At 37.3% G+C, this 14,093-nt stretch overlaps 2 protein-coding genes and 1 long non-coding RNA gene across 4 annotated transcripts in view; 2 read left to right on the top strand and 1 right to left on the bottom strand.

The window, feature by feature from the left end:
* Positions 1-1,807: 1,807 nt before the first annotated feature.
* Positions 1,808-7,334, top strand: rpf2 (ribosome production factor 2 homolog). 2 transcript variants are annotated; one of them, XM_067481304.1, is made up of 10 exons: positions 1,808-1,937; positions 2,815-2,947; positions 4,146-4,183; positions 4,627-4,666; positions 4,747-4,828; positions 4,952-5,028; positions 5,958-6,057; positions 6,153-6,255; positions 6,505-6,649; positions 6,884-7,334. In XM_067481304.1, exons 2-10 carry the CDS (start codon positions 2,891-2,893, stop codon positions 7,067-7,069), a joined length of 828 nt encoding a protein of 275 aa, XP_067337405.1. In that variant the 5' UTR covers positions 1,808-1,937; positions 2,815-2,890; the 3' UTR covers positions 7,070-7,334. The 2 variants fall into 2 exon arrangements, with proteins under 2 accessions (XP_067337405.1, XP_067337404.1); XM_067481303.1 differs by having other exon boundaries at positions 1,842-2,000.
* LOC137102125 (uncharacterized) lies at positions 6,929-13,349 on the bottom strand. Its single transcript, XR_010911196.1, has 5 exons — positions 13,223-13,349; positions 13,038-13,142; positions 12,622-12,947; positions 10,112-10,148; positions 6,929-7,747 (listed from the first exon to the last, which is right to left on the bottom strand). It is a non-coding gene; the product is annotated as an uncharacterized lncRNA (long non-coding RNA).
* Positions 11,827-14,093, top strand: part of slc16a10 (solute carrier family 16 member 10) — a 37,545-nt gene continuing 35,278 nt past the window's right edge. Inside the window, exon 1 of the mRNA XM_067481302.1 lies at positions 11,827-12,927. Within this exon, the coding sequence (XP_067337403.1) occupies positions 12,600-12,927 (328 nt within the window). The 5' untranslated portion in view covers positions 11,827-12,599. The remainder of the gene's footprint in view (positions 12,928-14,093) is intronic.

The following is a 14,093-nucleotide window of genomic DNA, read 5'->3' as shown; positions in this document are numbered from 1 at the left end:
CATTTCATTAGAAAGATTTGGTAATATTTACAGGCATCTACTCAAAAAAAGTTGTGCTGCCTGTCAAACAATCTTTAAAAGGAAGTACATAGACTGAACTTGTAGATAAGGACTTTTCTCTCTCTCTTTTATTTTTATCTTCTGGGTCTTTTCTTTTCAACTTCTGTCTTGATCTTAACCCACCGTTTTATTGGATATGGTCTTATTTTCTGGCTGATGTGACATTGTTTTCTGGCTCTTTTTCAGTTTTTGCGATGGATGGATAATGAGAAAATGGGCCCCCAACCTGGTATGGTTGATTTTACTTGATTTTGTTTTTTGTCTTTTGTGGTTGTTTTGAGACTCTTTGTGATTATTTTGTGTCTTTAAACAAAGCTCTTTGACTTTTTAACAAGAATTATTAATACTAAGGCCCAGGGACTCTCAGTAATCCATCTCCAGTTGTTGAACTCACTAGACATCAGAATGACCCCTGTCAGTGTGATATAATATTTTTTCATTACTTTGTTTGCAACACCTTATGTTCTCACTGATTAATTTAGCTACTTTTGATGATTTCTTGTAATTTTGCACCATATGTAAATGAATATGAATGAATAAAAATGTAAGTAAGCATAAACTGATAGCACACTAGGCAGCTTCCTGTCATGATATTTAATTTCCATATAGTATGCCACCACCTGGTGGGCAGTGGGTGTACTTACTATTTGCTTATTGTCAGAGGTTAATGTTTTTAACAATATACCACTAGCTGTCTGCAGCCCGACCAGCTTCATGATCAGGAGCACTGGTCTGAGTTTCAGGTTCAAAATTGCGTTTAATTCTTGTTGAATAAACACAGGTGTAGAAAGAATTTTTTTCTTCTGGAATACAAAAGAAGCGTTCAGTGTTGAACCAACCTACATCTGAATAATAAAGTAGAAGGTCTAAGATAATTATTTCCTCTGGATTGCCAACTGACTTACAATTATTGTCATGGTTGTTGTTAAGCTTCTTCACAGCTGACATTTATGCTTGCCTCAAAACTGAAACTGAAGCATTAGCTGCTACTCAGATTAAGTACAGCAAACATTTTTAAAGGGAAGAGATGAGACTTCATTGAGAAATGTTCTACTTTTAATGCTGCAGACATTAAATATAAATTTTGCAGTTTGCTTCAGTCTCTTCTAGATATAACGGGATACGTTTTTTTTTACTTTGGGACATTCCAGTTCATTCATTCAGATGAACAACATGGATCTACATTGTGTAAGTGGATTAATATTTGCATTTCTGCTGGTCTTTCTCATTAAGCAGCAATCTCAGCAGCCCATCCTATTCCTTTGCAACAGGGCCCTTACAACTCAGCAAGAATGAAAATACACACATGGGATAACATGCTAAGAAACAATGTATTTATTCCAACAACAAATATGGCAATGATCTAATCAAGTGTTTACATGGTCAGCATTGTACTGTTGATCAGATTAAGAAAGGGTGACACCCACCCTCTCATTCTGATGTAAAATCTCACCTGATCAAACCAGTCTGTTCCAGTTGAGGTGGTTATTCTGATCCTTAGTGGAATATTAGCATTCGTGTAAATAAATCAAATTAGATGTTATCTTTGAATAAAGCTTAACAATTTAAGTACTTTCTCCTATAGTCCAATAGCAGAGAAAAGACTATACCACATTCTATTAATACAATTTATAGTTAACAAATGATCAAAGAAAAGTGATTGATAACAGTGACATGGTGTAGGACAAGGTTGACGTTAAATTACAAACTAGTTATTTCCTCTAGTGGACACCCTCTGCTGTGTGCTTTCTAGTGACACTAGATGTCGGCAGGTGATTTAAAAACAGGATGTGGGCATCCGTGAAAACCATAGAAGAAGAAGAAGAAGAAGAATGTTGTCTTCCGCCGTTATAGTTCACGTGGAAGAAACGAGTAGTGTGAGTACTGTAATTGCTGATAGAGACTGCAAAAATGACACAGACGGTGTTAGACGGTGTAATGTAAGTTTCTAACATTATTGTTAATAACTCACTGTGATTACCTTTCCGTGTATGTATTTTTCCCAATCAGCTTGTTCAGTGCTCGTCGAAATGGTTTTCTTAGCTCGCGTTAGGCCACATAGCCTAGTTAGTGCAGTAACATTAACGTTAGCTAGCTTCATTTAACGTAGTCCCGACAGACACAATTATGGAGTTCTATTTGTTGCATAATGTGAATTTAAAATAATTAGCCTGCAGTACTATAACACATAGTAACGGTAATTAAAAATGAAATTGCCTCGCTATATAAAGCACTTCCTACTCTGAAGTACTGGGTACATGCTTGATGTGCTCTAACGGTTCTAAGAAAGTGATTTCTTTATGCATCAGTCCGATTTTGTTGATAACGTTGATTGTATGTCTGAATGTACACGTCTAATTCATATGGTTCTGCAGAAATCTAAAATGTTCAGGCCTTGTTTAGTTTAATTCATGTACGTATTCATTGGGTTAAATTTCAAAACTAGAGCTGGTTCGATTGTTCTAAAAAAGGGTTGATGGTTTAAAAAAAGGGCATTTTAGGACATCATCTTGAACACTAGGATTTGGTTGTAAAGGTTCTTTACTTATATAGTGCCTGAGTTGCTTAAGAAGCCACAGTAAATTAACAGTATAGTATTGACAGCCGATATTAACATGTTTAACCAACCATTTATTACAAAATGCTATATTTTGTGACACTACTGGGTTTTGCTTTGGCGCGTTTTGTAATTTTTCTATTAGTGTACAGCTATGGCAGTTTGTCATGTCTTCCTCTGTTTTTCTGTATCTTTAGAAAGCCCAAGACAAAGCGGTCCAAGCGCTTCTTGGAAAGCAGAGCACCCAAACTGACTGAAGATGTGAAGTGTGCCATGATCATGAAAGGGGGCAACACCAGTCAAACTATCACCCAGGCCCTTAAGGACATAGTAAGTAAAATGGTGATACTGTGGAAAACTTTAAACATGGTGTAATACGAAACAGTCCTTATCCATCTCTAGATGCGAAAAAAACAGTAACCAACTAAAATTCTAGATAAAAATGAAACCCCTATGTAATTCTGACTTGAAATGATCAATATAACAAGTTAATTCAAATTAAGCCTAAAGATAGAATAAAAAAGACAGTATTGTAATACATATTGAAACACTCCCGTTTGTGAGTGCAAAGAACTGAAATGGATATTTTTTGTTTCAAAGTTAACATAAATCAAATGGAAATGAAGAACAAATGTTTTAGGCAGTGGAGGCTGTTTATAGAGAATATGAAGGTGATGTCAGGCTCTGTTAACTGACATGGTGCATGGTCCTACTTATTAAGCGTTTGGAGTGAATATACAAAACAAAATTAAGATAAATAGTAAAATATTTTTATTGGTCTGAAGTAAAATAAAAATTTTCTTTGAAATATGCAAACTTATCAAAAACCAGTCTCCAAAAAAGTGAAACTAAAATAAGGGACAACTTAACAACCTTAATTTGACGTGATTTTGACAAGATTAGAGCATGGCCATATTCGTAGAAAAACGTGTGGGTCCTTCACTTGTTGCGGTTTATCTGAGATGCGATCAGGCAGACAAACAACATTACACTAAGTGTTATATCCCAGTACGTGTCAATAGGCATAGGTAACCGGTTAGGGTTGGTTCAGATTAAGGTAAGGGGACAAGTATTTCTACGGGTTAACAAAGTTCACGATCCCCATAATCTACTCCCCACCTTTGGGATCTATTGCTAACCATAAACCTTAGAGTGAGAGAAAGAAGTAACTTTTTCAATCATAACATCAAAATATTTTACTAAATAGTTGTGATAATTAGTTTTTGCCATTTCCTTAAAACACTACCTACAAGACTTAAATCGGGCATGAGCTATCAGAAATGCCTTTGGAACTCAAAGTTTATTTGAATTAAAGATGGCTGGTCCATGTAACAAGCAGAGGTATGTGTATCCTGAGAGGTACTAAGAATGTTTAAAGGACACATTTAATCACATTTTTTAGTAGAAGAGGAGAGTGTAACCTTGTGTCATATAAATCATCAGTAATCTGAGTGGAGCAGGGGTATTAAACCTGAGCGTCTGTATTCAATCAATGCTGATACAATACATATCTTATGTGTTTTTGCAGTATTCTCTGAAGAAGCCGAATGCTGTCCTCTACAAGAAGTAAGTGATTTTATATGCCACTCATTGCAACTATAATAAATGGAACAACAATTAATAATTTATAATGGAGCTTTCTAGCTTCTCATTTCAAATAAGCTCCCAATGTAGTGGTCAAAATAAAGGTAATTTCACACACACTGTACTGTGATCACTAATAGTTGGACAGTCAGAATTTAGGTTTGTGACTTTCTTATTGCTTTTTCACGTTGATATATTTGTGCACAGACAACCCTGTATGTTGAGAGCAGAAGTAGATGACAATCAGAAATCCTAAGCTGCAGGATGGTGTGAGAGTGTTATAAAAAACATTTTTAAGTGTGTTTCGACTCACTGCAACATGGCGATCATGATTATAGATAGTCTAATACAAATAATGATGAATTAATCATATAGAATCAGAAGTCAGATGTCTGCATGATTAATTAATGAAAAAATGTTTTCAGAAAAAACATAACACGCCCGTTTGAGGATTCAACATCCCTGGTATGTATATAGGCAACATAGAAGATGTTTACTTGGATGTGTTTATAGGTTTATCACTAATGATTTTAATTCTTGATCAGGAATTTTTTTCCAAGAAGACAGACTGCTCTCTCTTTCTGTTTGGCTCCCATAACAAGAAACGGCCCAACAACCTCATATTTGGTAAACATACATAAATCATCTAATACCACTACTTTTTGCACTTGTAATGAATGATACATTGATAGACGGACAGCATGCCAAATTATACATTGTGTCTGTCTGTTTACTGTGGTTTATTTACAGGTCGTCTATTTGATTTTCACGTGCTTGATATGATTGAACTTGGAATTGAAAAGTATGTTTCTTTGAGTGAGATCAAGGTAATTGTGGCTGTTTTCTATTTATTTCTGCATTGACTATCAAGCAAAAGTGGTTTTGCTCTATTGTAAACAACGTAGGCGAAGGGGTTGTTGGTTTTAATCAAAAGGTGATGACAACTTCACAGGACAAACAATTTTCTATTATTCTGAAAGGTGTAGGAGAAGCAATATTCTATTTTTACAAGTAGTCTAATTTAGAAGTGTATTTTGTAGCATGCTGTTGATATGGTTACCTACAGCTCAATGTACCCTGAGCACCAATTTAGAGTGATATTAGAAAACGTATTAGAAAAAGAGGTTTCCTACCCATGAAGTCTTTTCAATTTAACACAGTAGTTTATCATTTTGTGGAATGCAATTAAACTTGTCTATTAGAGCCTTACATGCAATTAAGTAACCAGGTTAATCTTGGAGGATGACACAAATTGGAAATTTTGTGGCTTATGGTTGGCATGTGTCATCAAACACCAATCTGGGACCAAGATAAATGTTGGTGATGTTTTTGGTAGTTGTGGGCCTCATATTGTCTTGAAGTTGGCATTGGTTTTTCCATCTCACCTTTGGCATGGAATGGAGTATCTACCAAAAATGTTCAACTAACAGTTTGATACATATAAGAATGCATATAAGTTATTCTATAAAAAGGACAAAGGGATTGGGTTTTTACAAAGCTTTTAGAAGCAGGCTGAGGTGATTATGAAACATTAAGACAAGCAGCTGATTATGCAGTTACAGTTATGTTAATTCATGATGTCACATGTCTGAAATGTTTGACAAACTACACATAATGGATCTTTGCCTAAAATAATTATTGCAGCCATAATTGTTGATCTGTGTTCTTCTCACTTTTAATGGAAATGAAACTGGTAGGAATTGGACAAAGCAAAAATTGACAGAACACGGTTTAGAGTTTGTCTCTGTTGTTGCAGGCCAGTAAGTGTCCTGAGGGGACCAAACCAATGCTTATATTTGCTGGAGAAGCTTTCGATATTGACAACGACCACAAACGTCTGAAGAGCCTGCTTACAGGTAAAACACTCAGCATATTATGTAAAGTATTTGTAGAATTATTATGGGTGGAAGTGATTCAGGAAGTGATTTGTCTCCCAATTGTAATTCTTCAGACTTTTTCAGAGGTCCCACTGTGTCTGCCGTGCGTCTGGCAGGTTTAGAACATGTGTTGCACTTCACTGCCCTGGATGGGAAAATATTCATGCGCAGCTACAGGTATTGAAAATGGCAGTGCTTAAAATCATATTCGCATCTCATTTGGTCTGACCAGTTGTGTTCTAGGTGAAAAACAAATGCTCCACAAACTATGGTGAATTAGCTTACATTTAGGCTAATGTTTTAATTATTTTAAGAAATGGGTTTAAAATTATTTGAAATGATTGAATTTTGTTAAATGTCAGCAATTCTATTACTATTGCTGCTCATCTTCCACCATGGAGATTATGATGTACTGTGTTACTGCAGGTGTCTGTTGAAAAAGTCTGGGTGCCGAACACCGAGGATAGAACTGGAGGAGATTGGGCCGTCATTTGATTTTATTTTAAGAAGAACACATTTGGCTTCAGATGATTTGTACAAGTTGGCTCACAAACAACCAAAGGCTTTGAAGGTAAAAACAAAACAAAACTGGACATCACTGCCGAGTTCCTCATTTTGAATTTGAAAAATCTTACTTCTAACTGTTTTACAACATCTACTGATCAACTTGTCAATCTCTGTTGTTAAACATCACCTAGTTTTCACTACTAAGAGTTGTACTGTTTCAAGCTCTGTGCTAAAAGAGAGCTAATTAGTGCTTGGTGTTCAAACATGCTGTTAAAGCTTTTGTTTTTCTCTGTTGAAGGCCAAGAAGAAGAAGAACATCTCCCATGATGCCTTTGGTACCAAGTTTGGTCGAGTTCACATGCAGAAGCAGGATCTCTCCAAGCTGCACACACGCAAGATGAAGGGCCTGAGGAAAAGAAAGGGAGAGGTGGTGGCCGAAGAGTTGAAAGGACAACCACCCAAAGTGGCCAATGTAGAGTGCTGAGATCTGAAACAGGACAGCTGGACCTTTAATCCACCTGTGGAGGTGGATGATTATCCAGCATTTTGGGACTGAACAGATTACAAGACAAGACTGACCATGTTCTTATCATTGCCAGTGTTTATTTGTTCATACTTGAGTCCCTTCGTGATTTTTGAGTTACTTCACGATGTCAGTTTGATTCCCTAAATTCTTTTTTTTTTCAATTCAATTTTTAACAGTTTATAAATTTCTTCTTTAACAAATATAATAAATATCATTCATATCATTTTATTATTAATATCAATCATTTTTAAATTAGTAATACAGCATACTTGTTGTTACTGGTGTCTAATTCAAAGTTCAATTCATCTTTATTTATATAGTGCCAGTTCACAACAAAGTCATGTCAATGCACTTTACAGAATAAAGTCAAGACTATAAAGATGTATAGAGAGAACCCAACAATACCCCTAGAGCAAGCCATAGGCAACAGTGGAGAGGAAAGACTCTCTTTAACGGAAGACACCTCCAGCAGAACCAGGCTTAGGGTGGACGGCCATCTGCCTTGACCAGTTGGGGTGATTGGAAAGTGAAGAGAGAAAAGAAAAGAGCAACAAAAGCAACAACAAAACATCTGGCAGGTTGGTAGGACCAGTAGCTGCACACTGGAAAACACACAGCTTCAAAGCCCGGGGACACCTGCAGAAAGGGACAGACAAGGAGAAAGGCAACTACAGGAGAAAACCGAGTTAATGTCATACAGTAGTGACAATTGTCGGGTGAGAGGAGAGGAGAGAGTGACAGGAGGAGGGGGGTCCCTCAGCAGTCTAAGCCTAAAGCAGCATAACTATAACTAAGTATAAGCTTTATTAAAGAGGAAGGTTTTAAGCCTAGACGTAAAATTAGAGAGGGTGTCTGCTTCCTGAATCTGAACCGGGGGCTGGTTCCACAGGAGAGGAGCTTGATAGGTAAAGGCTCTGTCTCCCATTCTACTTTTGGAAATTCTGGAAACCACAAGTAGGCCTGCATTCTGAGATTGAAGTGATCTACTGGGAAGATATGGTGCTATGAGGTCTTCTATGTATGATGGAGCCTGACATTCAGAGCTTTATATGTAAGAAGCAGGGTTTTAAATTCTATTCTAGATTTAATGGGAAGCCAATGGAGAGAAGCTAGTGAAGATGAAATATGATCTCTCTTGCTAGTTCCAGTCAGCACTCTTGCTGCAGCATTTTGGATTAATTGCAGGTTTTTTAGGGAGTTAATGGGGCATCCTGAAAGTAGGGAATTACAGTAGTCCAACCTAGAGGTAACAAATGCAAGGACCAGTTTTTTTTGTCCGAGTTTAGAAATGAAACGTGGGACATCCAGGCCTTTATGTTTTGTAGGCATGCTTGAAGCTTGATTAACTGATTTTCTTTGTTTTTTTGACTGGTTCCATAGATAGATATAGCTGGCTATCATCGGCATAGCAATGGAAATTTATGGAGTGTTTTCTAATAATGTTGCCTAAAGGGGACATATATAAAGTAAAAAGTATTGGTCCTAACACAGAGCCTTGTGGAACTCCATAGCTAACCTTTGTGCGCATGGAGGATTCATCATTAACATGAACAAATTCAAGTCTATCAGATAAGATTTAAACCAACCTTGTTCCTTTAATCCCAATTTCATGTTCCAGTCTCTGTAATAAAATGTTGTGATCAATGGTATCGAATGCAGCACTAAGATCTAACACAAGTGTAGAGACTATTCCATTATCTGATGCCATGAGAAGATCATTGGTGACATTTACCAGTGCTCTTTCTGTACTATGATGAACTCTAAATCCTGACTGAAAGTCTTCATACAAATTATTCCTGTAAAGGTGGTCACATAATTGTTTTGTGACTACTTTTTCAAGGATTTTAGAAATAAAGGGGAGATTAGATATTGGTCTGTAATTGGCTAAAACACCTGGGTCAAAACAGGGTTTTTTAAGTAGTGGTTTAGTTACAGCTACATTATAGGCCTGTGGTACATAGCCTGTTTCTAAAGATAGCTTGACGATATCTAATACGAACGTAACTATTAAGGGTAAAACTTCCTTGAGCTTGTTTAGATGAGGTAATAACTGAAGTTAGCTCAGAGAGATTTATGGGTAAAAAGCAGTCTAACAGGGATTGGGGCCTTATTGATGATTCTAGCACTGTTGTACATGAAGATCTATCTGTAATATTTGGGGGGAGGATCTGGTGAATTCTTTCTTTAATAGCTGCAATTTTATTCATAAAGAAAGTCATGAAGTTATTGCTGCTCAGAGTTAAGGGAAAACTAGGCTCAACAGAACTATGGCTCTTAGTCAGCCTGGCTATAGTGCTGAACAGAAACCGTAAATCTTTTCGGTCATTTACAATTTTTTTTTTTTCTCTGTAATATTGTACAATGTAGAGTATTAGAAACCAAGAAACACCGAATAAGTAGGTGTTTCCAAACATTTGAATGATACTGTAGTTTGTTGTACAAAACCCACTTCTAGAAAATATTCAATAATTCAAAACCTATTTTTGATGATAAATAGTACAAAGACAGCATATGTTGAAACAGATATTTTGGAATAATATGCAAAAAATATTTGCTCATTTTGAATTTGAAAACAGCGAACATTAAAAGTTTTCAGGAAATCTTTTAAAACATTTGGCCTGTGTAAAATGTATATAAAAATAATTTTTATATCTATATTAGGTAGAAAAACCTACAAAAAACTACAGCTCAAAAGATAAACTCTTTTTTAGAAATATACGCTTACTTTCTCTTCCTTATTATATGCTTTTATCAGTTATCAACAATATGCTTCATACTAGTATTCATCAAGTTATAGTTAATTGCAGAGTGAACAAACCCAATTACTTGAGTGAAAAGGTACCTTAAAAACAAGTACAATAGCAACAAACGAGGCGATAACACTACTACAACAATGGGAGGCAGCAACTTACAAAAAATACATAGAAAAGCTTGTAGGCAAGTATTTAAAGGGTCAAAGCAGCATGGTGTACTACAATGACCAGTGGAGTTAACTTTTACCTTTTTCTGCCATTGAAGCATCTTCTTCTGGCACAAGCTAAGGGCAGAGAGAGAGTAAGGTGATTTGAAAGTGCACTATTGTATGTATATATATTTGACATTAATGCTGGAAGGTCTAATGTTTTAGCCACCCTATTTAAAATGAATGAGGTGGTAAAAACATTAGAACCACCTTTTTATAATGCACTCCAGTAAGACTCCACTACCCACTTTGACTTCAATAATAAACATAGCACAATTATCATCTTTCTGATAGTTTCAACCTAAAAATGTAAGACATTATAACCTTTTAAATGTAGAATTCATGGCAGACACTATTGGACTGCATTAAATTACATAGGTGGTCATAATGTTAGACTGGATCAGTGTATATTACCAACACTGTTACCAAATGGTGCTGGTGGGAAATAAGGAAAATAATCAGGGTAGGTTGGTCTTCTGTATTTTTGGGTTAAACCACTCTCCAGGAGGGGGAGGGGGGTCTTCCTTGAGCTTCCTTTTCAGCAGAGGAAATACATGTACTTTGACAAATTAAGAGTATTTTGGATCATTGTCTTCTTGCATCATGAAGCTCCTCTCTGTTTGTTTTGATAAGTGTTCTCTGTAAATTTACAGACCGAATGGTTGTGTCCACCTCTGAATTTCCATTCATACTACTACTATTATGAGTAAAATCATCAATAAAGAGTACTGAATCTTTTCCAGAAGCATCCATGTAGCCCAAGCCATAACACTATCTACCCTGTGCTTTACAGATGAGCCTGTATTGTTTGGATCATGAACATGGCAACACTGGCTTGGTAGAGGTTCATTCTAGTTACAGCTTAGTTTTCTTCAAATGGTGCATTGTGATCCCTTCTCCCCTGCTGTGTGGAGGTGGTTGCTGATGTCACCAACTGTTGTTTTGGGTTTTTTCTTCACAGCTCCCACAATGCTTCTGCCATCAGCTATTGTTGTTTTTTCATTTGATTACTTGTTCTGTGTATGCTGCTCAGTGCACCAGTGGTTTCTTTATTTGTCATAAAAAAAAATTGTATTGAATATGTCCAGTATTTGTACAATACCTCCGATTGATTTCCCTTTTTCCTTAGATTCAAAATGGTTTGCTTTTCTCCTGTAGACAGCTCTCTGCGGTCTTTAGGTTGATTTATCCTTTTTTACTGAACTGAATGAATAAAACTGGATGAGGACATTTTATGCATTACTGTTACTCCCCCTGCATTGTTGTAGCCATCTCCTTACGATATTCTCTCTTTTATTATATGTAATTTTGGTAAAATTCCCAAACGCACCCTGTAGTTGTTCTGCCATAATACTTCAATATTACCCTGCCAAGTAATGGTATTGTGAAGTACTGTATTATAATACCAACAGTGCTACAGACTGTGTCATGTAGGTATGGGGCAAAAAGTCCACAGCTGTTTTCAGTCCCAGTCTGTCCCTGCCCACACATGATAGAAACTCCCCTTTCAAGGTTTAGGGTGTGAACCAGCCATGCAGACACCATCTGTTCACCTTCTCTGCATCTCTCCGACACACAGTGCTTGAAATTAACAGACTAATTTTGGACAGTTCTCTTTTTCGTATTGATCTCTATCAGTATTTTTGTCTTCTTCCAGTGAGGAAAGCTGGCAAACACTGCAGCTATGTGTTACCTAAAACAGCTTTTTAAATAATTTCTAAATAAAATATAAGATTTTGACTGAACTATTGTTTAAAGTGGCTAGGCTGACTGCAACAATCAGCCATTATTTTACAGGTATTAATGTGTTGATAGTTTTATGTCAAGGAACAGGTAGAATAATACATTGTATAACTTTGTATACCAGCCTACTGAACATGGGAGTGTCCATTTTAAATTAGTTGGGGTCTGTCACATTATGTTTTATGGAGCATTAGATTTGATATTTCTATAGGATTTTGTAGGACTCCTATAGTCTCCACTTAGCCTACTATTTATTCACATGTAACTGTACTTCTTGAATTTTCTGCGCCCTGCATATCAGTCTGCAGTCTGACCATCTGCTTGCCATTGCACTTTCTGGCTATTTTTAGCAGCTGGATTTGGGAGACATTTGCATGAGTAGAAAATGAGCTTACGAGTGAAGGGTGTGAAGCTCCAACTTTTCCCCCGTATATATGTGTTTAATCCCCAAATCGTCTAAAACCTTAAGATCTATTAAAACAGTATTTTGTCAGTGCTATATTTCAGAACTTGGTGTTTCGTCAAACGAGTGTGTCCAATCAGCTTGCACCACCCGCCCGCGTTGCCACTACAATATTGCAGGAGCACCTTAGTGCTGTATGAACATGTTTTATCGCTTCCACGCAAACTGCAGGATCACGTCACAGAATACAACTTAACCCTGAGCTCAAGTCGTCACTCCTCAGATACAGCCTGTAGTCCCACTTTTCTTACGCTCTCATTGTAAGGCGTCAGACCTCCAGATTTAAAATCTCACACAAAACTAAACTAAACTAAAGAACAATGACTGAAGGGAACAACATACCAGAAGGTGATGCAGTCAGGAAGGAAGAAGTTCCTACCGAAACACCCGCGGAGGACAATCTGCCGGAGGGGGAGAAGGGGGAGAAAGGGGACAGCAAAGTGTCAGTCCCGGAGCAAACGGAGTCTCCGGGAGCGGAGCAGGTCGACTTTGTGCACCCTGAAGGCGGCTGGGGATGGGTTGTCATGCTGGCCGCCATGTGGTGTAACGGCTCGGTATTCGGGATCCAGAATGCCTTCGGTATACTCTTTCTCTCTCTTCTGAAGGAGTTCGGCTCCGAGGACGATGAAGACCTGCGTTTTAGGACAGGTAAACACGGTGGTGGCGAGCTAACAGGAGGGATAAATGTAACTACATTTATTTCATGTAGTTACTTCAAAAAAACGTGTGTGTAATAGAAGAAATGTTACTGAACGTGCCTAAAATGGTCGGATTTCAATCTGTTAGTTAACGTTAGTTAACGGTAACGACGCTTACGTCGCGCCTTCTCCACGTGCAGGCGCTTGCTAAAGTTGCCTCGAAACCTGTAAAAAAGAAATTCTTTACGTTATTTTTTTAATTATGTCTTTATTTTGTTTTAAGCATTTTTTTTTTTTTTTTTTACCGCAGTGCCATTTAGCCAGATGCGGTGAACCGACTGTAAGCCTGCTAATCTTATCCATAACCGTCATGTCGTTTCCTTCGTCACCGTCATGGTGAGAGAGCGACAAATTTGATAACCTTAAGCAGATACGCGGCTGGTGTTAAAGGACACGGCCAGGAGGGGCCTATGATTAATTATGGCGGGCATGTCATACATCCGTACTGAGAATGGTTGCAAGATTTGTTCAGTGGTTGTACTGTTTTGTGCTGGTCCTGTGTGGGAGCTGGAATATTTAGCATGCTGGCAGAAACTTGGTGTGGCCCTACAAATGGGAATGAAGTACAGATGCTGCTTAAAGAAGTATCTCACTTTCTCACTGAGTCACTGCAAAGTTTTTTACTACTTTACTAATTCAGAAAAAAAATATAGTTAATGAAAGTAGATTTGGAGTGGTGGGTCAGAATCAAGAAAAAGGGGCCATTGGAAAAAAATCCCTTCCTTCTGTGTGCATGAGAGAAAGATAGACTGCATAGACTTAATCAATGAATACTGTGACTGTATCCAGCTGTTGTTGGTATGCAAGAAAAAATTGTATTGGTATCGAACCACTGCCTTGAGCCCGTTTTAGTTGGTCATCCAAAAAGTTACGGAATTCACTAGCTAATAACTCATAGGCTGTTAATCATTAGTAGAAGCTGTGAGATTAATTGCGAGCAGATATTGACATGACTCTATTTCAAGCAAAAAACAAAACCAAAAAAAGACGCAAAGAGACATATTACTTTGGTTGATGTTTAGCGGCTGTTGTGAACATGACTCTGCAACCTAATATTTAGACACAGTAAGATTTGGAAGGAGGGTGCTTGGGTTAGTAGATGGGTCAACAAAACAG

Source organism: Channa argus, chromosome 17 (assembly GCF_033026475.1).
Source record: "Channa argus isolate prfri chromosome 17, Channa argus male v1.0, whole genome shotgun sequence".
Lineage (NCBI taxonomy): Eukaryota > Metazoa > Chordata > Actinopteri > Anabantiformes > Channidae > Channa > Channa argus.
This window is presented reverse-complemented; position numbering and strand designations above follow the sequence as displayed.

Bases quoted from the DNA above. Each gene is read 5' to 3' on its own strand.
- rpf2 (XM_067481303.1), top strand. From the start codon at position 1,972: ATGACACAGACGGTGTTAGACGGTGTAAT. The intron at 4,829-4,951 runs GTAAACATACAT...GTTTATTTACAG, and splicing joins GCCCAACAACCTCATATTTG to GTCGTCTATTTGATTTTCAC. The intron at 6,256-6,504 runs GTATTGAAAATG...GTGTTACTGCAG, and splicing joins ATATTCATGCGCAGCTACAG to GTGTCTGTTGAAAAAGTCTG.